The sequence below is a fragment of the Bos mutus genome, chromosome 18, assembly GCF_027580195.1.
Source record: "Bos mutus isolate GX-2022 chromosome 18, NWIPB_WYAK_1.1, whole genome shotgun sequence".
In the NCBI taxonomy this organism is placed as follows: domain Eukaryota; kingdom Metazoa; phylum Chordata; class Mammalia; order Artiodactyla; family Bovidae; genus Bos; species Bos mutus.
The window spans coordinates 6,663,193-6,687,741 of record NC_091634.1 but is presented as its reverse complement, the minus strand read 5'-3'; the positions used below and the strand labels follow the sequence as shown (position 1 = coordinate 6,687,741).

General features: G+C 59.5%; 3 protein-coding genes across 9 annotated transcripts; 1 reads left to right on the top strand and 2 right to left on the bottom strand.

The window, feature by feature from the left end:
• Positions 1-436: 436 nt before the first annotated feature.
• Positions 437-5,751, bottom strand: PNKP (polynucleotide kinase 3'-phosphatase). Of its 2 annotated transcripts, none has more exons than XM_070387311.1 (17): positions 5,604-5,751; positions 5,190-5,353; positions 4,498-4,544; positions 3,858-4,160; positions 3,398-3,477; positions 3,263-3,320; positions 3,074-3,181; positions 2,702-2,773; positions 1,914-1,962; positions 1,746-1,816; positions 1,568-1,660; positions 1,396-1,492; positions 1,258-1,319; positions 967-1,076; positions 802-889; positions 658-719; positions 437-572 (listed from the first exon to the last, which is right to left on the bottom strand). In XM_070387311.1, the coding sequence occupies exons 2-17, from the start codon at positions 5,338-5,340 to the stop codon at positions 455-457; spliced, it is 1,569 nt and encodes a 522-aa protein (XP_070243412.1). In that variant the 5' UTR covers positions 5,341-5,353; positions 5,604-5,751; the 3' UTR covers positions 437-454. The 2 variants fall into 2 exon arrangements, with proteins under 2 accessions (XP_070243412.1, XP_070243413.1); XM_070387312.1 differs by lacking the exon at positions 5,604-5,751 and adding an exon at positions 5,530-5,553.
• An 878-nt stretch (positions 5,752-6,629) lies between these two features.
• Positions 6,630-14,922, bottom strand: AKT1S1 (AKT1 substrate 1). Of its 6 annotated transcripts, none has more exons than XM_070387316.1 (5): positions 14,766-14,922; positions 10,328-10,713; positions 9,217-9,294; positions 8,952-9,121; positions 6,630-7,639 (listed from the first exon to the last, which is right to left on the bottom strand). In XM_070387316.1, the coding sequence occupies exons 2-5, from the start codon at positions 10,704-10,706 to the stop codon at positions 7,496-7,498; spliced, it is 771 nt and encodes a 256-aa protein (XP_070243417.1). In that variant the 5' UTR covers positions 10,707-10,713; positions 14,766-14,922; the 3' UTR covers positions 6,630-7,495. The 6 variants fall into 6 exon arrangements, with proteins under 6 accessions (XP_070243417.1, XP_070243416.1, XP_070243420.1 ...); XM_070387315.1 differs by lacking the exon at positions 14,766-14,922 and adding an exon at positions 14,115-14,267; XM_070387319.1 differs by lacking the exon at positions 14,766-14,922 and adding an exon at positions 14,087-14,123.
• Positions 14,923-15,089: 167 nt separating this feature from the next.
• Positions 15,090-24,456, top strand: TBC1D17 (TBC1 domain family member 17). The gene is made up of 17 exons (XM_005905011.2): positions 15,090-15,260; positions 15,704-15,802; positions 16,015-16,089; positions 17,416-17,539; positions 18,287-18,494; positions 18,936-19,047; positions 19,141-19,299; positions 19,630-19,758; positions 19,849-19,952; positions 20,398-20,492; positions 20,884-21,000; positions 21,097-21,197; positions 21,280-21,379; positions 22,657-22,754; positions 22,908-23,024; positions 23,508-23,594; positions 23,685-24,456. The coding sequence occupies exons 1-17, from the start codon at positions 15,240-15,242 to the stop codon at positions 23,895-23,897; spliced, it is 1,959 nt and encodes a 652-aa protein (XP_005905073.2). The 5' UTR covers positions 15,090-15,239; the 3' UTR covers positions 23,898-24,456.
• The last annotated feature ends 93 nt before the right edge of the window (positions 24,457-24,549 follow it).

Below are 24,549 nucleotides of genomic sequence, written 5' to 3'. Positions count from 1 at the left end.
GGCTCTGTTCAGACTCCCGCCTCCAGAGAGGCCGGGCCCCTCATCTGAGCTGGGAGAGGATGCCACCGCGCACAGAGCTGCCCAGCCTGGGCGGTACCTTCTGCTCCAAGTCTTCCAGGGTTCTTCCTGCAGCTGCTCCCAGGCTGCCCTCCCTGCCCTGTGGCTTCCATGGGCCTCACTCGGCTGGAAGCAGACACGAGGCAGGGCCAGGCAGGTTCCAGCTGCCACCAACATAAATCTCTCCAACCCAGGAGAGGCAGGGGCCCCCCAGGGGGCAGAGTCCCCATTAGCGCCTTCCTGGGACCCTGAGCCCAGCAGGTCTGTGCTGCTGGCCTGGCTGGGTGAACCACACTTCTTCCCAGCAAAATGCTGGCCAAGAGTTAGGAAAAATAGCATTTATTGTGGTGAGGGGCGAGGGCCGGGTGGGGGGTGGGGGGGTGCGGTGCAGGATGGCTCAGCCCTCTGAGAACTGGCGGTACAGCCGCTCGAGCTGCGGTGCCACATGCAGCCGAAATGGGATCTCCAGGACGGCCGCGAAGCCTTCAGCCAGCGTGGGGGCCTCGAACTGCTTCCTGGTGGCAGAGGGTGCGGGCTGGAGGCGAGGCCCAACCTTGGGGCTCACCCCGATGTCCCCCCCCCTCACCCTGCGGCCCCCACCTGTAGCCATAAATGACGATGTCGGACACGGGCACGTGGGAGGAGTCTGTCATCTCCCGGAACTGCAGGGGCAGAGGTGGGGCCGGTGAGGCCAGGGCTCGGTGGGGTCTGGGGGGACTGGGGGCGCTGGGGGTGCTCGCTCACCCGGTTGTTGTGGCGCGCCTGCTCCACGGTGGCACTGAAGAGGAAGCAGCGGCAGGGCACGCCCGCATCCCGGGCACACTTGATGTACCTTGGGGAGAGGAGGGCGGGGGGCTTGGTAAAGGGCCCGGGGCCGCCCTCCAGGGACCTTCCCTGGGACCCCGGTACCTGGCCCGGCTCTGGACGTCGGGGTTTGTGTTGTCGATCACGACCGGTTTCCTCTGCTTCAGGGCTGCCTCACATGCGGTCACACAGCGCTGCCATGAGCCCAGAGTGTCCTGGAGACCCAGAGAGAGATCAGGGATGGGGCCTGGGAGACCCAGGGGCACAGGGACCGAGGGCCGGTGGGGGGGACACCGAGGCAGAGTGACGGAGAGTCAGAAAGGACAGCTGTCCAGGGAGTGGAGACCAAGAGGACAGTTCTTGTGGGGTCGGGGGGCAATGAAGACCAAGTCCTACCCTGTTCACGTGGACGTATCCGGCTGACACGAGATGCTCCCGGAGGAAGGTGGACTTCCCGGCTGTGAAGGGTGCAGGGTGAGTGGGGCCTGAGGAGTCGGAAAGGGGCTGGGGCTTCTGGGGGTCAGGGAGTCTCACCCCCAGGAAATCCCACGGCGACGACCACCTCCGGGTCTGAGCTTAAGAGGGAGCTGGACTCGGGGAGGCAGAGAGGCCCAGAGCGGGCGACGCTCCTCTAGGAGGGACAGACAAGATGAGAGAGACCCGGCCCCATCCCTGTGCGCCCCCCGCACCGCCCTTCAGGCCTCACCGGGTCAAAGGCTGGGAGCTCGAAGCGGGTCGCGGGCCACTTGAGAAAGAACTCCTCTGGTGTGGTGAATGGCAGGCCCACGTTCAGGGCGAACTGCAGGCGAGGGCGCAAGTTGGGTGGGGTGGGATGGGGCGGGGTGGGGGCGGGCTCCGGGGGCGGGACCGTGTGGGGCACTCACCAGGCGGTCTGCACAGGAGAAGTCTTTCTTCTTGCGCCCAGGGGCCCAGTTGGCTGGGCGTCCCGCTGCGTCTGGAACACGGAGCCCCGTCTCCACCCGCATCCTTGGGGGCGGCCCGTCCCCATCAGCGCCCAGAACCCACTCACCTCCCCAGCCCAAGGCCCTTACCTCCCACAAAGACGCTGTCCCCGATGGAGATGGGCACGCCCTCGTTGGCCTGGGCAGGGATGGGGACACATGAGAGGCAATAAGGGACCCACGCCCACATCTGTCGCACTAACGGGTCCTGCCAGGAGGTCGGCTCCGTCGGTGTCCCGCATTAGGCCTGCCCTCCAGCCTCTGAGACCTCAGCCACTTCTCAGCCGCTTCACCGTCTGTTCCACAAGCGGCCGCCAGAGGGCGCCCGCTCCCACCGGGCGCGGCCCCGGACCCCACGCAGTCTGACCTCCCACTCGCCCCCCTCACCCGCTCAGCGGTAGCCACACAGGCCTCCTCCCTGCCCGCGAACACACCAGACCCCATCCACCTCAAGATTCTTGCACTTGCTGTTACTCTGCTCTTTCCTCAGATGACACACGGCTCCCTCACCACCTTTAATCAACACCTGGCTGCACCCTCACTGTTTACACATCCATCAACACACTTATCATCGTCCGCGCCCTCCCTAGTCCAGGAGCACCCGGGCGCAGGCAGGTCTGTCTTGTCCACTAATACGTTCAGCTCAAGAAGCTTTGTTTGTTCTGAAGAACAAACCCATGAATGAATCCACAGGTGATTTCTCTCTAGACCACTCCGGTTTTCCGAGTTTAAAAGCACTGGCCTCACCCACCAGCACTAGGACATGATAGCAAAAAAACTGAGGCGGCCAGGCCTGGGGAGGGGGTGACAGGGAAGGTCATGGAGCAGAGACCTGGAGTGGGCAGACGGGCGGGGAGCCCTGGGAGTCGGAGGCTCACCTGCTCCTGCAGGTGGTCCCACATGCCGCTCACTGGCTTCCGGTACAAGCCTGCGTGCGTGGCCACCAGCACCTGTGGGTGGGGTGGGGGTCAGACACCATCCTTGACTCTTGCTCCGACACCCAGAGTCCTTCAAGGGCACCTGAATCCCAAAGACACTACGCCAACCCTCACCAAGGTGAGCACCACTTACAATGCATCTGTCAGCATAACCACCCCTGGGGCTCCCACCCACTCCCCAACTGGCTCACCATGTCACACCTTCTCCCCGGGTCTTTGTTTCCTCCTTTCCGGCCCACCGCGCTATCTCTGGCCCCTGTCTCAGCCTCTCTGTCCCTCTACATAGTCCTTCAGCCTCCCGTGCAGCCATACCTGAAAGGGGACCCCTAGCTTCTCCACCACAGCCTCCACCTTAGCTTTGAACTCCTCCGCTCGCAGCTTTCCGCGCCCGATGCCCATCTGGTTGGTGAAGATCACCAGCTGTGAAGGAGACGGGGTGTCACCCGGGCCCCTCATCAGGCCCAGGCCTGCCTTGTGAGCCGGCCCCCACGGGGCACACACCTTGTAACCCTCAGCGGCTAGTTCCCGGAGCTTCCGCGGAATCTCTAGGTACAAGATCCTAGGGCGGGCGAGGAAGCGCAAGGTGACCTGGGGCCCGGAAGCGCCTCAGCATCCCCTCCTACTGCCTCCAATCACCTCCAGTCACTGGGGCCAGTGGGAAAGACCTTCCCAGAACGTGTGGTGATGAGGGTCCCATCCAGATCAAAACCAGCCACCTGGCGTCACCCAGAAAAAAGAGCAGCACTGTTACACCTCTGGTCCACCTAGCTCACAGGCTGGTTCGCATCAATTCTGCAAGCTGGGACTATGACCGCCCGCCCCTTACAGATGGGGAAACCCAGTCACAGCAGGCCTACCCATCCTATGTAAGGACAAGGATGCCACCCGGACAGCAGAGAGTGAAATCTTCTCTACCACCTCCCATTCCTCCTGAGCCCCTCAGTATTTCAATCTTTAAAATGGGTTTCGTATCCGACCCAGCCTCCTTCCATTTCACTTTTGGGGACTAATAACCACGAAAATCCAAATGGGAGCTAAGTTTTGTTTGGGTGTTAACTGGACTGTGCTAGAGCTCAGTCTTCAGCTTGGGCCTCACCTTGCCCCGAGCCTTCACACCAGGTGCTGTGAACACCAGCAGCTTCTCGAAGGTCTCCCAGCCAGGGGATGACTTCCTTATCCGCTTTTTCTGCTGCTCAACATTTTCCTCCTCTCCCTCTCGGGTCACGGGAGGGGTACTGGGTGGAGTGTCTGGCTGGGATTCTGGAGTGAGGGCCTCTTCCCAGCGCAGGGTCAGCGGGTGGAGGCCATTGACCAAATACAGCGTGTCCCCCACCCCCAGAGCGCCCTTCAAACCGGGTCTCAGCTCCTGGGTCCCGGCAGTTGAGGGGTTAACTCCCAGCTGTAGAGAGAGGCGGTAACTGGAGCTGGCCCCACCCCCCGGCAACCTCCTCCAATCAAATAACCCGGGAAAGGAATCGCCGTTCTCCACCAGCCAATCAGACCCTCGAGCCCCGCCTCTTCACCGTGTACCGCCAATCAGGCTCTGGGAAGATTAGCAGCCTCCAGTCTTACTCGTTTTAAATGGGGATGGATGTTTACCCGGTTGCAGCGGGCTACACCTGTTCCCCTCCCAGAGTCTGGTTTTCCCAATTGGGCCCGTTCCCCGCTGGGTGACGATTCTCCATACCCTCCATCCTCACCCCCAGGCCTGCTGCCTCTTGTTAAGGAATCGGTACCTGTTTCACTGCCACCGTCCGAGTCTCAGGGTCAGCGACCAGCTCCACTGAAGATTGAAGGGGTGGAGTCAGGATCTGAATCCTTGGGTGACTGGTTCCCTCCTTACTGGGGAGCACGCCCCGCTTCAAACCACAGGATGGGGCCACAGCAGCCATTCGGCAGGAGGAAGCAGTTTATTTTCTAAGTAGGACTGGCTCACTCCTTGACATGCAGGAGCCAATAAAGGCCTTACAATTGCCTGGGACACTAGTCCTCGCCTAGGGAGACGGCAGGTATTTTTCTGTGTAGAAATGGCTTCTCCTTGACAATGTAGGACCTTGACAAGATGCAGATTCCGGGCTTGACCCGCAATATGCACTTTTCTCCATAGAACCGGCTCTCTGCTTAACAAGGGTCGTGGCCTCATTCAAGTCTTCGCGGCACTTGTGACTACCCTTCTCTGCCCAGTGACAAGTGTCTCGGGATGGACTCCCTCCGCTCCCGTCCAAGGCGTCTGGCTAAATCCAGGTCAAGTACCCTTCTTCTTTCTGTGCTCTCCACAGGGGGCACCTACTAACTTCGGGGCTGGCCGCACCACGCAGTTCCGCATGGTGGCCAAGCATATCCCCTCCTGTCTTTCCAACTGCCTGTGTTCCCGCTCCTTAAGCACACGCCACACCACCCGGTCCAGCTCAGGCCCCGCCCCGCCTACCCTGGTTTCGGGAGCACTTCCGGTCGGTAACCTGCGTCAAGGGTCCCCGGCCCAGGACCAGAGCTTGCCCTCCTGTGGGCAGGAAGATGGGAGGCGCTCCCCCAGCGGGGCTCTCCAGCCACAGGCGACCCTGGGTCTCCACCCTGGCCATTTTGGGAGTCGGCCTAAGGGGAAATAGGGAAACCGGTTTGACTGGCAGCCCTCAGTTGCCACAGGAAGTCCCGCCTCCTCCCGCCTTCTCCACTAGGAATTCCTTTCTTCCGCTAAAGGTTCCGGAAGTCCCACCCACTCGTCGGCCTCGGGATAGCTCGGTTTCCCAGGCGACGACGCCCCGCTCTACCTCCGGAGACTGGACCCCCGCTTTCCAGGGCAAAGGCCGAAAAATTCGCGCTCTCGCCTCGGCCCCACGCTCACCCCTGCCCACCGCTTGGTTCATTCGCCACTTCCGACCGGGGAGGGCTTGCCGGAGGCGCTGTGCCGGCGACTCGGCTGGCTGCTGTCTCTCCGCCCACGGAAATGACTCTTCCTACCGAGGTGGGCGGGGCATTGGCGCCGCTGCGGCATAAGCCCCGCCCTCTCAGGCCCAGGCACCCTAAGGTCCCTCTGCAGCTCTGACCTTCATCTCCTCTGCTGCAGTATGAGACTCAGGCCTGTAGGGGGGAGTGGATTCCATGCTCACAGATTTTCCTCTTTCCGCGTTGAAGTCTAATGTTTCCTTTTGCCGGAGATAGTTACAGCGGCATGAAGTTCTCTTTAAGGTTATTGTCAGTTGACGAAACCCCGTCGGGACAGCAATGCTGCAGTTTTCTCGTCTAGTGTGAGGATAATCGTTTCCACTTTGTGGAAGGAAAGATAGAGTTAGTACATGTAAATAATTTGTAAAGTTGTCTAGGTAATAGTTTACCCTGTTGAAGTCTTGTCGTTAGCATTCCATCGGTGGTGATCTGATGGGAGACGGGGATTCCGCGTTTGCATCCTCAGACCAGAGCCGTTTGTTCTTTTACCTCCAGCTGTCTTACATTAGTCCGAAACCTCCCGGCCTCAGCTGGGGGTTCCTGGGCACTATGTGGGCTCAGCGGAGAAGGCAATGGCACCCCACTCCAGTACTCTTGCCTGGAAAATCCCATGGATGGAGGAGCCTGGTGGGCTGCCGTTTATGGGGGTCGCACGGGGTCGGACACGACTGAAGCGACTTAGCAGCAGCAGCATGTGGGCTCAGGAGACCGACTCAAAACTACTCTTATTCCGAAATTTACAGCCCTGAAGATTGGGATTCCACGATCACACAGGAATGGAATCCTTTCTTCCACCCTGTGTATCTACCTTTTCTTATCTGTGAAATCGGGACGAGTCCCAATTCCCAACTTTACATTGAGAAGCAATGAGACCTGCTCATTTGGCTTCGAAAAATGTTGAATGAATACCCAGAACACACTTCATATTCATTTGTCAGAGGTAAAACTCTTTAATCTCAGAGCGCCCCTCCCAACTCCCGATCCCCACCCCCGACTCTCTCCCCCCAACACCAGGGCCGGAGAGTGAGGCCCCCTGCCCCCCACCTTGGGTGGACGAGGGCCCTTTAAGGCACCTGTGGGGGTGGGGGGAGAGGGGCGGGAGCTGGTAACGTCCTGGATGCAAGGACGGGTTTGATTGGCAGGCAGTTGTGGGATGTAACCAATGAGAGGGTGTCAGACGCAAGAACCGGATCAGGCCATCCCTGAGGGTGCCAGAGGGACAATTGTCAGGACTTCGGCGAAAACCAACCCCAGCCCCAGTAGTGTAAAGAACGTAAATTTAACGCCACAGGCCAATCCTGGGCACAGGAGGAGTTGGCTACGCCCCCAGGAGGCTAGAGCCAATCAAATGGGGGAACTCAGCCTCTCGGGAGATTGGTCAAGCCCTTTACAGTGTTCAAGTCAATCAAATGAAGGAGCTGTCCATTCGCTATGCTGAAGGGGAGGACCATTACCCCCAATCCTGGAGCTTGACTTTCGGGAATGGAGCCAAAGCCTTGCGAATTAGCCACGCCCCGGTCGCGGAGCGAGCCAATTCCTTACTAGAAAAAAGTCTGTTGCTGGGCAGAGAGCAGACAGACCCAATCCGGAAACTGGATAGGCCCCGTTCGGCGGCGCGGGAGTTATCGTGGGCTGGAAGGGTGGCGGGAATCTGCAGGAACTGGTCAATCCTGGTGGCCCGGGGGGTGGGAGGCCGGTCCCGGATCTGACTCGGATTGGCTGGCCCCGGGGGCGGGGCAGGGGTGTAGTGTAAGGGTGGGACGGACGCCGGGCCGGGAAGCTCCTTGGGCCTCAGTATTTCCGCTTCAGCTTCTGGAAGTCGCTGGTGTTGAGCCGTGGCCGCGGCAGGTCCCCGAAGACCTGAGTGTCCTCGGCCTCCCGCAGCACCAGTGCGCGCATGCTCGCCGCGATACGGTCCAGGTCCGGCGAAGAGGGCTGCGGGACCGGCGACACGGACGGGGTCAGAGCCTGCACCCCAGAGCTCCAGGTCCTCTCCTAGCACTTTGCCCCTGCGACGCCTACGGCCTGGCAGGCCGTTCATCCTGTCCTGCTCCATTTAGGGTTCTGCTACCCAACTCAAGGCACCACGTCCTCCAGGAAGCCTTCCTGCCCCTCTCCTCCCCGCATTCTCAGCCTGGTCCTTTGTGCACGCACTGCAGCCTGTCTCACCGCCGTCCTTCCAGAGTGGAAGTGCTGCCTGGGTGCTGACCATCAAGGCTGTGTGCACCCAGAGTCTCATGTCTGAGGACCAGGTTTGGGACTCAGTCATGTTCTAATCAGGCTTCTGCCAGCCACTAGCTGTCAATAGGGATTTTATCTCTTTAGGTTCCTGTCTCCCCTCTGAAAAATGGGGCAGATAGTAGGGTGTGGGCTAATCACCATAGTGATTGCTAAAGAAAGCTGAATGACCAAGTCACCAGGGCTGTAGAGAAAGGAGCCCTCTCCCTGTCAGTCTCCACCAGGGAGGGGTCCTCATTCTACCTGCAGCCCCAGCACCCAGTGCTACCTCCCTTCGGGCCCTGACACCCAGCGGAGTGAGAGAGGCCACAGACAGAAGCCGGACTCAGGCCCTCTTGGAGGCCAGCCCAGGACCTCAGAGGTTCGGTTAATTATGTTTCCACCAACAAACAAGGACGGCAGCAGCTAGTGAACCCTGCCAGTCTGTAAAGGAGGACACTGAGTGTCATAGGGAGGGGGAACCACAGGACCCAAGGCCACCTCCCTCCAGAGCTGTTTTCCAAAAGGGTTCCAATCCCAGCTGAGTCTCAGCAAGTCATGTGTACTCTCAGTGCATCGGCTTTCCTTCTGCTTCCGAGCTTTAGTGGTGGGCGATGAGGACCCACCCAGGCCAGCCCAGGAATCCATGTAGGATGGTGTGGGAGGAATGGAGGACAAGAGAGGTAGCACAGACTCCAGGAGGGGCCAGGAATATGAGGGGTGGGGGCGGAAAGCAATCTGACCCCGCTGAGCCTCAGTTTCCCCATCTGGAGGGGACACCAAACACGTGCGCCCTGTCCAGATCAGGTATTCTACTAACAGAGCTGTTTTGGGGAAGGAGAGGCCGCTCTCTCTCTACAAGGCTACGATGCAGTTAAAAGCTGCAGGGCTCTCGCCCGAGAACTAGCCTTGTGAGGAGGGGCAGATCAAATCTGGGAAACGTGGCATCCATGTCTGAGGGCTTCCTGGAGGAGATGCCTCTGAACCCTTCCCCACACCCTCCTCCCCGCCTCCCCAACTTGCCCCTCACCGGCCCGTTCTCCTCATCGGACGACCGAGCTTCTGTCCTCTTCTCCTTGAAGGCCCAGACGGGCACGGACACAGGCAGGGACTTGGCGTACTGCTGTGTGGGCAGGGCTGAGGCCGGGGGCACCGAGTAAGCTGGGGGGCCAGCAGGAGTCTCCTCGCTCAGGCTGCCATCTGGGAGAGAGTGTGGACTCCAGGCTCTGTCCCCGCCTTGATCCCAGCTCCCCTCACCCCCCACTCTGGTGATGGGGACAGCCTGCAACACTCACCGTCCGTGCTCTCGGGGTCTGACTCACAGAAGTGGGGTAGGTCCTGCAGCGTGGTGTCCTCGTCCATCACAAAGAGTCCTGTGGGTGGTGTCAGAGGCCCGGCCACTTGGTGCCTGCTGCGCTCTGAGTGCTCTGGACTGCGGCCACTGCCAACGCCTCCCCATCCCCTGCACTGGCCAGGCCCTTGCAAGCCTCGGGCCTCGCACACCTTTCCCCTGGTTATCTGGCTGGCCTTCGGCAGAAATAAATCTAGCTTCTGTCTATCTGGTATCTCCCTGGGTGAAAACAACTGATTGGATGAACACAAAATCTGTAAGGTTCATTTGGGATGAACTGACTCAAAATACAGGCTGAGAGGGAGATGAGATGATTATGATCCCTGTTTGACAACCAGCACCCGATGGTGCACACAGATGAACTTACTTGCCCTTAGTCTCACCTCTAATAAGGATCTGAACCTACGTCACCTGGCTTCACAGTCTGAGCCCTTAACCCCATGGGTTTGTCCAGCAACACTGAGAAAGTCAGCTGTTGGTAATAACAGTAACAAGCGAGCAACTACTTAGTTAAGCCCTCCATCCACCCGCCGCTGGAGAACTCCTACTCACTCTTCAAAACCCTAATGTTACAGTCCAGTCTCTAGAAAGCATCCAAGCTCTTGTTTCCCCCACTGCAGCCAGTTGCACCCTCCATCGTTGCTTGTGCCCCTGACCCTCTTTAACTCCTGTCTCTGCTCTCATTGGCATTAGGCACCTCAAGTTTGCAAACAAGTCCTGTCCTACTCACGCTCCCAGCTCAGAAGGTTCCCTCCCCACCCGCCCCACGCCCTCCACAGGGCACTGCTTCATGCCAGGACTCTTAATTCCTTGGCCAGACCTGCAGTACCTAGAGAAAAGGCCCTGAGTTGACTTTCTCTGTACCCAGCACCTCCCAGCAGAGCTGGTCCCAGGGAATGATGAAAGGAAACCCAGGCTCAGGGAGGAGAAATGACTTGCTCAAGGTCACAGAGTGAGTTACAGGCCAGCCCACAGGACAAGCAAGCTGCACCCCTCCGGGAAAGCCCACTGAGGAGGCGACTGACCAAGAGCCACCCCGGCCCCTGCCGCCTCACCTCCATTATCGCTGACGCCCAGTCGCTCCCCAGAGGTCTCCGTCTCTGTGGGTTCGTCCTCGTCCTCCTCGTCTTCCTCCCTGGCAAGTGCAGGCCGGGGTGGGCTTCGCGCGGGGCTGGGCGGCTGAGGTGCTGGTGGGGGCACGGGGGGCCGGGCCGCGGCAGCCGCCCGGTGGGCCAGGGCGATGTCATGGAGGCAGCGGCGGGCGGCCTCGGCCAGGGCCCCTCGGCCATGGGCCGCGTAGGCGCAGGGGCCAGGGCGGGGTGGCGGGGGTGGCGCGGCTGTCAGCAGCACCAGCTCCGTGCCCGTCCGGGCCCGGAAGCGCTCGGCGGCCCCCACCACGGCCTCCCACAGCTCCTCGGGCCGCCCCGACGCCATCCGCGCCCTGGGGGCAGAGCAGGACAGAGGAGGCTGAGGCCCAGCAGACTTCACTGTCCACCCAGCCCCACGTGTCCACCAGGCCCTGGACTACACACCCAGCCCTGCTCGCCACCTGATCCCAGCTCCCACTCCCCTCCCCCAACCTGACCCCGCCCTCTGTTTCTGCAGGACTCCTCTTCATCCAGACCTCCAGGCCCTGTCCTGGGCCCCCGGCCCATCCTCACCCTGTCCCCTCAGCCCCCGACTCTCCTCTTAGCCCTGCCCTGTCCAGCATAGAAGCCATCAGCCACACGTGACTGGGGAGCACTTGAGATGTAACTGATCCAAAATGAGACGTGCCAAGAGGGTGAAATCCACACCGGACTGTCAAGGCTTACTTAGCACAAAAAGGTAGGATGTAAAATATCTCATGAGCAATCTGAAGTTGATTAAATGTTGAAATGATGACGTTTATTTATGCTGGCTAAATAAAATAAGAGGGTAAAAGTCAATCTCATCTGTTTTCTTTCTACTTTTTTAATGTGGCTCATAGGAAACGTGAAGTTATACACATGGCTCAGATCATATTTCTGATGGACTGTGCTGCCCTGCACCATGGCCCCAGCCTCCAGTCCAGTAGCACCCAGGCCCCGGGCTGGGGGCGGAGGGTCCTTTTACCCCCGGAGCTGACCTGCTCCAGCATCCCATGGACAAGGTCACAGTCCCTCAGCCCAGTACCAGAAGGCCCACCCCGGCCTCACATACTTCCAGACTCCTGAAGCCCAAGGCCTTCAGTCCAGGTGAACCCCCCACCCGACCCCCAGCCTGGACCACTTGTCCTCTGTACTTGTCACTTCTGCACCCACCCCTATCTCAGGGGGGCCCCTCCCCATCCACAGGCTCCTGCAATGTCTGAATGATCCCCATTCTAGCCCAGATCCCTCTGGGAGCCCTACGTGGATGGATCCACATCCATTTCCTCACCAGTGTGGGAGGCCCTCGAGGCCAGGCCTGTCAGATTCACCTGAGACACCAGCCTTGCCTGACACACGGCAGGTCTCAGCAAGCTGCAGTTGAGCAGAAAATGGGATGCTGGCTGCTTTCTGCACCTGGGCTCTGCCCACAACGTCCTTGCACTTCCAGCAGGTCCTCTGATAGTCTCCCCTGATCCCTCAAGATGGATCAGATGCCTCCCCTCGACCCAAAATGCCCTCGGCTACCTCCATTACAGCTCTTGTCACACAAGCTTGTGATAGCTGTACCTCTGGCTGCCTCCTCCATCAGACTATAAGCCACCCGAGGTCAGGGATCTGTGTCCCCAGGACAGGTTTGCCCTAAGTAGATGACCTGCTTGGATGCATCCTCTTACAAGCGGAGAAGAACAAGGGACCAGGAGCCTGACTTCCCGCCCTGACTGCTGTGTGACCTCGGACCACTGAGAGGCCTTCTCTGTGCCTCACTGTCCTCTCCCTGTAAACCAGTGGTTGAGCTAGACAGCTGAGGAGCCTCCCCAAAGAGGCATTCAAGCAGGACTGTGATCTAGCCCTCCCGGGTCGGAGAAGTTAGATTTCAATTCGCATCCTCTTTGGGACTGATGATCAGAGAGGCCAGAGTTTGCTGAGCACTTGCTCTGTGCAGGGACTCTGCACTGGTCATGATCCCTGCTACCTGACCTACAAAGGTGGGAGCTGTTACCTCACAAACCAGACAGTCAAAGCTCACGGAGTACAAAGCCCTTGCCGGAAGCCACATGCAGTCAGAGCACAAGCACTGCCAGTCCGGACAGACCCTGAAGCAAGTTGATACCGCCCCTCCCACGGGCCAGGCAGGAACCTGATCGTGTCATCCAGTCTCATCCCACCCTCTCACCACCCTGTGAGGGTGGAGCTACGATCATCCCACTTTACAGCTGCAAACTGAGGCCCGGGGAGACTCAATGTCTTGACTGGGGTCAATGTCTTGACCGAGATGGAGGGCTGGGACCTGGATTGGTCATCCTGGATCCAGAACCTGTTCTTAATCCTAAATGCCACCCTGCCTATCTTATGAGGAAAGATTTATGACTTCATAGTCCAGAAGGGAAAAGTGAGGCTCAGAAACTTAAGGCACTGGCCAGAGGCGCACAGCTAGAAAGGGCAGAAGTGAAGTGAAACTGTGGTCTGCTTGACGGACTCCAAAGCCCAACCAAACTGGGAGGTACCCAGGGTCTCACAGCCACTCCTTGGGTCCCAGTTGATGGAGAAAACTGAGGCTCAGGGCAGGAAAGTGAGTGGCCCAAGGTCGCACAGCCTGGTAATGCCAGGCCAGGGGGCTCTTCCTTGGGACATCAAGGCATGGCTCCTCTCCTAGAGAAGATCTGAGAGCAGATCAAACTCCAAGAGCCTGGGAATACCTGGAAAGAGTCAAGTGGGAGTGAGCGGGTCACAAGAGCTCCACACATAGCTCAAAGAGGAGGAGAGTGACTTACGTAGGCCCCTCTGCCAAGGCTTGGGGATCTTGGCGGGGCGGGCGTCTCTGGCATTGGTTACCTAAAAGGAGAGTAGCCAAGCCAAGTATCGCCCCCCACCCCAGGAGAGTCTCCCAGCCGTTCAGGTTCCAGAGGAAGTCCTGTTATCTTCTTCCATGGAGCTGATAGATGGAAGACCCCCTCTCCCTCCAAATAGAGGTATTTAAGATTAGGGAAGAGTCGGACACGACTGAGCGACTGAACTGAAGATTAGGGAAAGAGGGAGGTGAGACCTGTCCCCCATAGGAGGAAGGGACAGGTAAGGCGACTGGCTTTTTAGGATGAGGTGGGGGGTGAGGTGAGGAAAGCGACTCCAGGAAGAGATGAGGAAAGAGGAAAAGTCCCCCAAGGAATGAGGGATGCAGGCATGCCAGCGAAGTCCCCCCCAATCACCTGTCAAACTGGAAGTAAACCCCTTCCCCGGCCCAAGGTGGGAGGAACTCGGGGATGCACCCTGTGGCCTGGGGCAGGTGAATGTCCGGGGTCTTTCTCTACCGCTCACACAACTCGCTACTTGGTCCAGGGGCTCAGGTAAAGACCCACTTCTCTAGGAAGCACACAGGAAATCCCGCCCAGGTAGGGGCCAGGACCGGAAGTCCCGCCTTTGGACGGGTGAGGGGCGCCCCGCGGCCTCACCGAGTAACCCCCCGACCCTGTGGACATGGTCCACGCCTAAGTCAAGAATCCTAGTGGGTCTGGAGACAGAGGATAAAGCTGTCCAAGCTTTGCCTAGGGTCAGACACAACGGTTCCCGCGGCCGACACCTTTCCAGCGCTCAGCGTGAGGTCACTGGGCGATCTCTGCCCTCTGATCAACGCAGGCTATACCCTTCCCACGAGCGGCTCGCCCACCCAGCGCCCCTCTCCTCCGGACGGCCAAATCCTCCCCACACCGCGGTTCACAACGCCGCCTCCACTCACGTGCCCGTAGCCAGCATGGCCGGCCCGGCACCGTCGCCGCCCTCAAAAGACATGGCGGTATCTTACGTCACTTCCGCGTCTTTGCCCCGCCTCCACGTTGCACACTCCGCCTCCCTAACACCAGACTCCGGAGACCAACATGGCGGCACGGGTGTTTGGCCGGATCCCAGTGGGGCATTGGCGACGGCAGAGTGTCCATAAGAAAGATGGTGAAAGAAAGGCTTCAACTTTCCCAGACACAAACCCACATTTCGATTTGTCCCCCCAAAATATAGGGAAAATGCTACATGCACACTCAGGACTACAGTATACTAACTCAAGCGAGCTGACGTCCCTCACACTAATAACCTCTTCCACAGAACTAGTGGAAAGCAATGTCCATTAATGACATGGCAACCAGCCAGACATCGTTTGTCCATAACATAAACATAGGCTCTCCAAGCCTATCCCCCTTCAGCACCAAGACTGGCAAAGAGCCAACATGGCAGCCTCTCTTGCTTCAGTTTGCCCAGTTTCAATATGGCGGCTCAGGCCGCTTTCGACGGTGACTTAGGAATTTATCCGGGATTGCTCCGTTCCCGGGGAAACCGACGGTTTCATCCCTTTAACACGAGTCCTTCAGGGCCTGTTGTGATGCACAGCTCCTCTCACCTTTTCTTTTATCCTGTTCTTCCAGGACCCTGCTTTCGCGCCCCGCAGAGAGATGGGACTGCCCCGCATTAACATGGCCTCAGGTCGCCGGCTTTGGCCTTGCCCTCGAGCAAAATGGCATCCTTTTGGCTTCGATGCCAGCATGCAATATGGAGAAAGGACTAGGCCTCTCGGAGCCAGCTTGATCGAGGGGGTGGAGCTCCTGGACCGCCTCCTTGTTTACTTCGTGGTTAGGAATGTAGTACTGCGCCTGCACACTGGCCGCTCCGCCTCTAGCGTCTGTAGCATGTGACTCAAAACCTCGTGGTTCAAACTCAATCACCCCATTCTGGAAAATGGTTACACCCACTCCTGCTCTAGAACAGATAGGGACGCTACCACTGTCTGGGCTTGCAGGGAGTGTCCAATCCGGATGTGACAGCACGCTGACCCGGAAAAGGAGAGGGCCGGGGCAGTGGGGCTTCGGCCGCGGCTATGGAGGGAGCCGGTTACAGGGTAAGTACCAGAGACGCATTCTTTCTCTTTTTGTCAATGCGAAACTTCCCTCTCCGGTGACCTGCTTCTTTCTCAGGCCTTGCAGGGATTCTGGGAGCCCGGCACATCCTTAACAAGCACACCATTCCCTTAATAAACGCGCTGTCACCCCTTCCTTCCACTTCCTAGGGAGACTCATATCGTTTAGCTCTGCCCCTTGGGCTGCTGAGGCGCTCTTCTGGGCCCCGCCCTCTTTGGAATGCACTTTAGTCCTTCCCCGTCTTCCAGTGTCCCAGAGAAGCGTGGTCGGTATTCAGGCTTCACCTCGCCGACCCCCATCCCCTAGGTAAAGGTACCTCGGGGCCCCGCCCCCTGGTGAATAGCCCCTCCCCTGAGTCTGTTCCCATTGGCTCTCTTTGGGGCCCCGCCCCTTGGGCCCGCCCCTTAATGGTACCTGCTCCCAGGTGGTGTTTGAGAAAGGAGGCGTGTACCTGCACACCAGTGCCAAGAAGCACCAAGACCCGGACTCCCTCATCGCCGGCGTCATCCGTGTTGTGGAGAAGGTGGGCCCGGAGAGAGCAGGGCTTGGGCAGGCCCAGAGCGGGATGGAGGGCGGCACCTGTAGGAGTACAGTGTGGAAGTCAGCGATGGGATCTTAGGAAGGAGAGGTGGCTTTGCTTTCTAAGGCTGAGAGTTCAGAACTGGGAAGAAGTTTGGAAATAGGCTTTGGGGAGTTTGGAGGGTAGCCTTTCCAATCCCTCTTTCCTTCCCACAGGACAATGATGTCCTCCTGCACTGGGCTCCTATAGAGGAGGCTGGCGATTCCTCCCAAATCTTCTTCTCCAAGAAGGTAGGCTTCCCTGGCTTCCCCTTCTCTGCTTGCTTTTTTCTAGGTCGGAGCAGTCGAAAGCATTTGAAGGACTTGAGTAGAATTCCAGACCTACCATTGGGGCATGTATGAGCCTAGTTGGGACTTAAGTTCTCTCTGCCCCCCTGGTTTCCTCTTCTCTGTGAAATGAGGCTGAAGAAGCCCATTCACGGAAAGAAAGCAGACACCATGCGACTTGTGGCCGTGGAGACAGCGCCTGCTACCTCACCCCCTTTGCTTGTTGGGACAGCCCTGCCAGGGTGCAAGAGGACAACTCAGTCTGTGGATTCAGGTTCCAGGGGCTGTCAGCCCATATGGGCTTGAAGGAGCATATAAAAAGGGAAAAGGGGGCCAGTAGGGTACCAGTCACATCTATCCTTCTCATCAGGAAAAGCAAGAGATTTCCCAGAAGCCTTCTATATTGGTTAGGAGTTGCGTTTGGGTGTTTGTAAATGAAACAGGAATGCCAGTGGCCTAAGTAAGATAGCAGTTCATTTCTCTTTTTGTACCAAGCCCAGAAGGCAGCAGTATAGGTTTATATGGTGTCAGTGACTCAGCTTCCTCCCGGCTTTGCTTCGTAATCCTCGGCACATGGCATCTATCCTCAACATATCCTTGTGGTCCGAAAGGGCTGCTGGAGCTCCAGCCTTTTTAACTGTTTTTGTTCACTTTACGTGTGTATCTCAGGTGGGCAGAAGTGCTCTACTCATCGTGATTACTCAAGGAAACATGCTGCCAGAGCAGCCACCATCCTAAAGGTCTCCACTCCTAGTGGTAGAAGGAAGTCTCTAGAAGTCTTGCCCTGGCAGTTAAATGGTCCATCTTGGAAGTGATATATCCAGCCCTTTGGCCAGAACTAGGTGCCTGTCTCCACTCAGCCGGTAGAGTTCAGTGAGCTATCATCCATCCTGATGTATGCCTGCGAGACGGACAGCTGCAAACATTTGACACGTAGTGCTACTAATTATCACTGTTTTGTGTAAATGTTGGCAAAAGTATAAAATTCTTGAGGTCACAAAACGGAGGGCAGAAACTACCCAGGGGCTGGTTTGGCAGCTTGTGGCAGCTGTCTGTGCTGCTCCTCCCTCATGGCACCCAGAGGCCTGCCTGAACAGGACGCTCACTCCTGTCGCTGCCTTTTTATCAGGAATTTCCTGAGCTGGGTGACCCTGAGGGCAAGTGTGGTGCCCTCTTTTTGCCTCAGTTTCTTTTGGTTCAGTGGGGCTACCTCCCAGGGTGGCCTCGAGGCTCAGATCTGGAATCTCCGAATCCACGGTCCCTCAGTCTCTTTTCCTGTCTTCCCCCAAGGACACCAGTGGGGGTGACTCCTGCACCTCTGAGGAGGAACCGACCTTTGACCCCGGCTATGAACCCGACTGGGCTGTCATCAGCACCGTGCGGCCACGGCCCCGCCACTCAGAGCCCAAGAGAGGTAGACTAACCTGGTGCCCGGGCTTGGGGGTGGGTGGGCAGGTGGAGACACATGACTTGCCCTCAGTGGTCATGGCTCCATGGGCTTTGCTGCCCTCAGTCAAGATGGCCACCCACACTGGCCTCCAGTCCCCGAGAGTGGGTGGGGGTTCAGGGTGGTCGCCAGCCCATGGCCAGTGTCTCTGGGGTATGCATCCTGCTCCACCCCTACCCCAGGCTCCCTGATTGACTGTGGGCACTCCCATGTAAGTCCTGCCCCTGGAGTCTTCCAGGCTGTGGGGCAATAGTCGCAGGGTGACAGGGTAATTCAGGCCATCCTGGAGTCACACGGGGGGGCTGGGGGCACCAGAGGAGGTATCTAACCCCCAGGGAATGGAAAAGTCTTCCAGGAAGAGATGTTGCAAGAGACGGGCTCTGGGGGACGTGTGAGTGATTTCTCTCCCCACAGACAGGGCAGCCGTGGCAAGGCCAGAGGTGTGGGGTGCTGGGAAACCGCAGCCTTTTGCTGTGGCTGGAGTGTGGGATCCGGAGAGAAGAGGGGGTGGGAGGTGAGACACGGGGCGCAGGGGACAGACCTGAGGGGTTGAGGGGAGCCCAGGGAGATTTTAGAACAGGCACGTGTCTCCCCCGGGCTCCCCTTGTTTTCCTCAGTCCTTTCCTGGAGGGCCTGGGCTGACTGGGGTCGGGGCTGGAGCGGGGAGGCCTCTCAGGAGATGTCTGAGCCCCTCCCGCTACCTGTCCCCTCCAGGTGCGGAGCCCAGCTCCCCCCGGGGCTCCTGGGCCTTCTCGGTGAGTCTGGGGGAGCTCAGGTCCATCCGCCGTTCCAAGCCGGGCCTCAGCTGGGCCTACCTGGTGCTGGTCACGCAGGCTGGCGGCTCCCTGCCCGCCCTGCACTTCCACCGTGGGGGCACCCGCGCCCTGCTCCGCGTCCTCAGCCGCTACCTGCTCCTGGCCAGGTGAGCCTGGTCCCGGGCCACAGCCTGACCCCTCGGAGCTGGGAAGGAGATACAACCCAGATTGATTTTCAGGGCAAAAAAAGAGAATCAAGGGGCGTGGCGCGTATAACCCCGAGATAAAGGGTAGTTTGGCATCGGGCTGGACGAGCCCCAGATCACGGAAAGAGTTGGTCTCCTTTCCCTCAGTTTGTATTACTTTCTGGGGGGCCCGGGGGCAGAAAGCGCCTCTAGGCCACACCCCAGCACTTCCTGGGGCTGTCCCTCTGTGGCCTGTGCCTGAGTTGGTCACGCTAGCCAGGCGGTGAGAGGGCCTTGTTGGCCAGCCCTGGGACCCGGGCCGCCCCTGGGGTGCAGTTGTGGTCTCAGGCCTGGGATGGGGGTTCCCCACGGGCCGTCAGGACGCTGCCTGGGGTCGCCCACACGCCCCACTGCCCCCTGCAGCTCCCCGCAGGACTCCCGCCTCTACCTCGTGTTCCCCCACGACTCCTCAGCGCTCTCCAGCTCCTTCCACCACCTCCAGCTCTTCGACCAGGACAGCTCCAACGTGGTGTCTGTGAGTCCGCAGGGCCAGGCTGGCGGGCATGGGCAGCGCAGGGCGGACCGTGCTGGCGGCTAGGCTGTGACCACTCCTCCGCCCCATCCCCAGCGCTTTCTCCAGGACCCCTACTCCACCACCTTCAGCAGCTTCTCTCGTGTGACCAACTTCTTCCGGGGAGCCCTGCAGCCGCACCTGGAGGGGACCTCCCCTGACCTGCCCCCGGCCCCGGACGACGAGCCCGAGCCCGGGTTCGAGGTCATCTCCTGTGTGAGTATCCGCGTGGTCGCCTTTGCTCTCGCAGCCACCGTGGGCGCGGGGCTGCGTCTCCCTAGGCTCGGATTCTAACAGCACCTCCCTCACCGGGCTGCTTAACGGGCTGTGCGGGAGGCGCTTGTGGCCGCTGCGCCTGGCGCCTGTGGTTAATGGTGGGGGGCTTCTCACTGAGCCACATAGGAGATGCTTCCAGCCCTCCATGTTCTGTGTGTCTGTCCAGCTGAGAGAGGCTCTGAGATGCCTTGAAGGGGGCCGGGGGGCAGGGCTGGGGACTGCTGGGCGGCCTAGGCCCTGGGCTCACCCGCCTCGCCTCGTGTCCCCCAGGTGGAGCTGGGCCCGCGGCCGGCCGTGGAGCGGGCGCCTCCCGTCACAGAAGAGGAGTGGGCCAGCCACGTAGGTCCCGAGGGCCGCCTGCAGCGGGTCCCAGAGCTGAAAGCCCGCATCTTCTCAGGGGTGAGGAACTGGGTGGGGGGGCAGGGAGGGGCAGGGCGGCGGGCAGCCAAGGGGAGGCCCCTCTGAGCTGCCTTCCACCTCTGCCCCCAGGGTCTGAGCCCCAGCCTGCGGCGCGAGGCCTGGAAGTTCCTCCTGGGGTACCTGAGCTGGGAGGGCTCGATGGAGGAGCACAAGGCCCACGTGCGCAAGAAAACGTGAGTGAGAAGGCACGGCCCCTGCCCTGCTGGGCTCAGCCCCTGACTGCTCCAGCCTCCCGAGTCCACTGGAGGTTTTTGATCAACCGCATATCCCTTGATCAAAGGGATCAGGGACATCAGCCCACACATAGCGGGATGGAGGCAGTGGGCCGGTGTCTGATGCCGTTTTCATCCCTGGGCCATGCCATATCACCGATGTGCAGCGGGCTTCCTCCCCACCGTGCGGCCCCCTCTCCTGGCTTATCTTGTGCCTCTGCTGTGTATTCTGGTCCCTGCCCCTGGGGCTCTCTCTCCACTGGGGCTGACAGACTGTGAGCAAAGCCCACAAGGGTGTCCTGTGCCCCGAGAGACGCCGCAGAGGGGAAGTGCGGCGGTGAGCTGGGCTGAGCCCCGCTGGTGAGGCGGCAGGGGTGTCCTTACTGCTCCCCTCTCCCCGCCTCAGGGACGAGTACTTCCGCATGAAGCTGCAGTGGAAATCTGTGAGCCCCGAGCAGGAGCGGAGGAACTCCCTGCTACACGGATACCGCAGCCTCATCGGTGGGTGGCGGCGGGGATGGGGGTGCCAGGCCAGAAACGAGGTCGTCTAGGGGTGAGGGGGGGGCAAGATGGGCGCAAGCAGGGGTGACTGGCCAGGATGGCGAGGCGAGGCGCGGGGGGCGCTCCAGGCTTCCTGGGTTCAAATCTCTATTCACTGAGAGATCTCGGCAAGTGATGTGATCTCCCTGGGCTGCCGTGTCCCCACCTGTCGCTGGTTTGGTGACTGAGGCTGGGAGGGCGTGGCCAGCCCTTGAGTGTTGAGGTGCAGCACTTCCCGTGGGAGCAGCCCAGACGGTCTCTGGAGGGCCCACAGCTGCCTAGGCGTGCTGGCGGCCGGCAGGGACCGGACCCCGCTCCTTTCACACCTTCACTTTGTCCTCTGTCCCCGCAGAGCGGGACGTGAGCCGCACGGATAGGACCAACAAATTCTACGAGGGCCCCGAGAACCCGGGGCTGGGCCTGCTGAACGACATCCTCCTAACCTACTGCATGTACCACTTCGATCTCGGTGCGTTGCAAATCCGGGGAGGGGCTGGGGCTGGCCTTCCAGGGGGCCGGGGGGCACTGCAGGCCTGGGCTGGGCCCTGACCCCGTGTCCCCCCAGGCTACGTCCAGGGCATGAGTGACCTTCTCTCCCCGATCCTCTACGTCACCCAGAATGAGGTGGACGCCTTCTGGTGTTTCTGCGGCTTCATGGAGCTCGTGGTGAGGCTCAGGGCAGGGGTGGGAGGCAGGTCCCTGACGGGCCCCGGGGGCTCTGACTCCTCACGAGGCCCTCTGCCCACAGCATGGGAACTTCGAGGAGAGTCAGGAGACCATGAAGCGGCAGCTCGGGCAACTCCTGCTGCTCCTCAGAGTGCTGGACCCACCGCTCTGCGACTTCCTGGGTACATGTCTTGGCGGGTGGGGCTGGGGATGGTGGGGCCACAGATGACATCCAAACGTGTGGATGTGTGGATGTGGTCCAAAGGAGAAACAAGCCCCCAGAACCCAGAAGTGATGTGTAAAAGCAGGACCACGGTGTGGAGCAAAATCTCGATAAATGGAGATGTGGGCACCCCCCGCCCGCCTCCCTGCCCGCCATGTCCCCGCTGCCCAGTGAGGTGGCTCCTCCGTGTCCCGTCAGTTATACTTTTCAGATGAAGGACCCGGGCCTGGTTCCTCACAACTCCCAGCTCCATCTAGCTCTTATCTGCACTCACCCCTGAGCCAGGGATTGGATACTGGTTCTTTGGGCTCCTGAGGGTGGGACTGCTGCATTTTTGGCTTTAAAATTTGTCTGCATTACTTGTTCAGTATAAAAAATGCAGGAAATTCAGGGAAAGGAAGTTGAAGTTGTTGTTGCTAGAACTGTTTTTTTGAACACAGATGGTGATAAATAAGCTAGTTGATTGGTGGACATTTCTACACCGAAATTTAGGGTCACACTGGGGAGGGGAGACGTAGCTGGCCTCCCATCACTAAAGAGAAAACTACGGCTTAGAAAGCACACACCACTTCGAGGGACACTAGGACGTTAGCTGCCTCTCTCTGTCATTTGGAAGTTTTCTAAACCATCAGTTTTATCAACTATATGGTGTTCTGTTCCGTTTAAGGATGTACAAGAGTAGATTTAGCCTGACTTGCTGGACATTTAAGTTGTTTATAGTTTTTCACCATGATAAGTCTTTATTTGTGGGTAATGCTTTTAAATTCCAAGAAATGATTTCTATCCGCACATGTTTTTACATCTTTTGAAACATGCATCCCCATCACTGCTTTTCTGGAAAGGTCTGCCAGCTTACGTTTTCGCTAGCAGTGTACACCAGGGCCCGGTCGCTCACACCCCTCCCCACCAGCTTTGGGTGTTGACCAGATTGTTATTCTTCCTTTGAGTGGACTGGTTTTACTGCCTCCCTCCTACATGAGAGTGGAGACCAGGAGTGCCTCCTCGCATCTGGAGCCTGGAAGGCAGGATGGGAAGGGTTCCTGCTGACTGGAGCAGCTCCCCCCACCACCTTCTCCACCCCCATGAGCTCTCCATCCACTTGCGAGACTGGTGTGGGTTCTTAGCCACCAGCATGACTTCTTAGAGCCCAATCCAAACGTCAGGTGCCCTGTGAATTAGAGCGGGATTGGGGTTGATAGAGAGCATTGCCCATCCTGCCACTGTCCCCCGCTCCAGACTCCCAGGACTCTGGTTCTCTCTGCTTCTGCTTCCGGTGGCTGCTCATCTGGTTCAAGAGGGAATTCCCCTTCCCGGATGTCCTCCGGCTGTGGGAGGTGCGCCAGCTGGGTTGAGGGGGAGAACTGAGGCAGATAGACTGGAGGGCGGGCGGGGACGTTGACGGGAGGTGGGCAGGGCATGGGGCCGACCTGGGTGGGGCCGGTGGAGGCTTTGCCAGTGACCCCCCCCACCTCCTCGGGCACCGCCAGGTGCTGTGGACAGGGCTCCCCGGCCCCAATCTGCATCTGCTGGTGGCCTGCGCCATCCTGGACATGGAGCGGGACACCCTCATGCTCTCCGGCTTCGGCTCCAATGAGATCCTCAAGGTGAGACCCTGGCTCCCTCCCAGTCCCCTCCCCTGGAGGCACATCAGCAGGGTGTGAGCTCTGTGGAGGTGGGCACCTCCCCTGTGCTACAGTCCTTTTGGGTGGTGGGTCCTCAGAATAGGGTTGTTGAAAGTGTGGTGAGCTAAGCTGTGGGCACAGCGGCTGGGGGCGCTCTGTGCGTCTCCTGCCCCGTCTTATCGACGGCTCCCTCAGAGAGCATGTGGTCCCTGCAGGAGTGGGCCACCTGCCCCTCCCCCCGTGCACTAGTGTGGGGCGGGCCCTTCCCCTCCTTGTATGCTGTGCCTGGCAAGCAGCCTGAGAGCATGACCTGTCCTGATCCCCGGGCTCCACTGTGAACCCTAAGAGGGCCAGCCCCTTGTGTCTTCCCTCCACTGTGTCCCCAGCAAGAGGCACAGAGCAGGCGCTGGGGTGGTGGTGGTTGAGTACTGGCAGGCAGGCGGGCCTGACCTACCCCTCCCGCAGCACATCAACGAGCTGACCATGAAGCTGAGCGTGGAGGACGTGCTGACACGGGCTGAGGCCCTCTACCGGCAGCTGACCGCCTGCGGGGTGAGTCCCTGACCCCTCCCCATACCCTCCCCCCAACCTCTAGGAAACCTCTGACTTGACGCTCCTACCCCCCACCCCACAACCTTGCAGGAGCTACCCCACAACGTGCAGGAGGTCCTAGGCTTGGCGTCGCCCGCAGAGCCCCAAAGCCCCTCACCCTCTGCCTCCCCACTGCCGCTGTCGCCCACCCGGGCCCCACCGGCTCCCCTGCCCCCGGCGGACACGGCCACAGCCACGCAGCCTGACAGCAGCCTGGAGATCCTGCCTGAGGAGGAGGACGACGAGGAAGGCGTCGAGTCGTAACCGTGCTGGGTGACCACAGCAGCCCCACAGGACTAGACACTTTATCCAGCTCCCGCCCCACGACCCCGCCCCTGCTGGAGTCTGGGGACGCAGGAGCAGAGGGGCGGGGCCCTCCACCCACGCCTCCCTTCTCTCCGCTGATTTCTTGAAACTGACACTTTCCTGTCCAGGTGGCCTCGAGGGGGTGGAGGAGGAAGGCCACCACGCTGGCTTGGCCCTGGATGGGGATGCGGGTGGTGGCAGCTCATGGTCTCCCCAGACCGCTCTGCAGAGTCGATGTCTGACTGCTGTGACCCTGATCTGGTCGATGAAGTGTAAGAAGCAGCCCCTTGGGGGTGGGTGAGTGATGGGTGGTTGTGGAGCAGGGCTCCCTTACCTGCCTGAGTTTGGGGCTTTTGGAGGAGCGAGGATGGGGTACTGGTGTGCGGCCGCCACGTAGTAGATGAACTGGGGTAATCCCGGACCTAACTCAATGGGAGGGCCTGCGGAGCTGCTCGCTCGGCCCTGCCTACCAGCTTCTTGTTATGAGAAAAATAAACTCGTGTTTCATCCACTGTCAGCTGGGCTTTTACTTGCATAAGGATGCATCGGTGTCGTTTACAACTGTGAAGGGCACTATGATTACCACTATTTACCAGTGGCGCAAAGCGGT

Excerpts from the sequence above, each read along its gene's own strand:
- PNKP (XM_070387311.1), bottom strand. The coding sequence starts at position 5,340 with ATGGCCAGGGTGGAGACCCAGGGTCGCCTGTGGCTGGAGAGCCCCGCT. Across the intron at positions 2,774-3,073 it reads AGCTAGGGGTCCCCTTTCAG|GTGCTGGTGGCCACGCACGC; the intron begins GTATGGCTGCAC and ends CCCCACCCACAG. Across the intron at positions 720-801 it reads AGGCGCGCCACAACAACCGG|TTCCGGGAGATGACAGACTC; the intron begins GTGAGCGAGCAC and ends CTGCCCCTGCAG.
- AKT1S1 (XM_070387315.1), bottom strand. The coding sequence starts at position 14,167 with ATGTCTTTTGAGGGCGGCGACGGTGCCGGGCCGGCCATGCTGGCTACG. Across the intron at positions 9,295-10,327 it reads GGGCGTCAGCGATAATGGAG|GACTCTTTGTGATGGACGAG; the intron begins GTGAGGCGGCAG and ends CACCACCCACAG. Across the intron at positions 7,640-8,951 it reads CCGATGAGGAGAACGGGCCG|CCCTCTTCGCCGGACCTGGA; the intron begins GTGAGGGGCAAG and ends CCGGTCCCGCAG.
- TBC1D17 (XM_005905011.2), top strand. The coding sequence starts at position 15,240 with ATGGAGGGAGCCGGTTACAGG. Across the intron at positions 18,495-18,935 it reads CGCTACCTGCTCCTGGCCAG|CTCCCCGCAGGACTCCCGCC; the intron begins GTGAGCCTGGTC and ends TGCCCCCTGCAG. Across the intron at positions 21,001-21,096 it reads CATGTACCACTTCGATCTCG|GCTACGTCCAGGGCATGAGT; the intron begins GTGCGTTGCAAA and ends GTGTCCCCCCAG.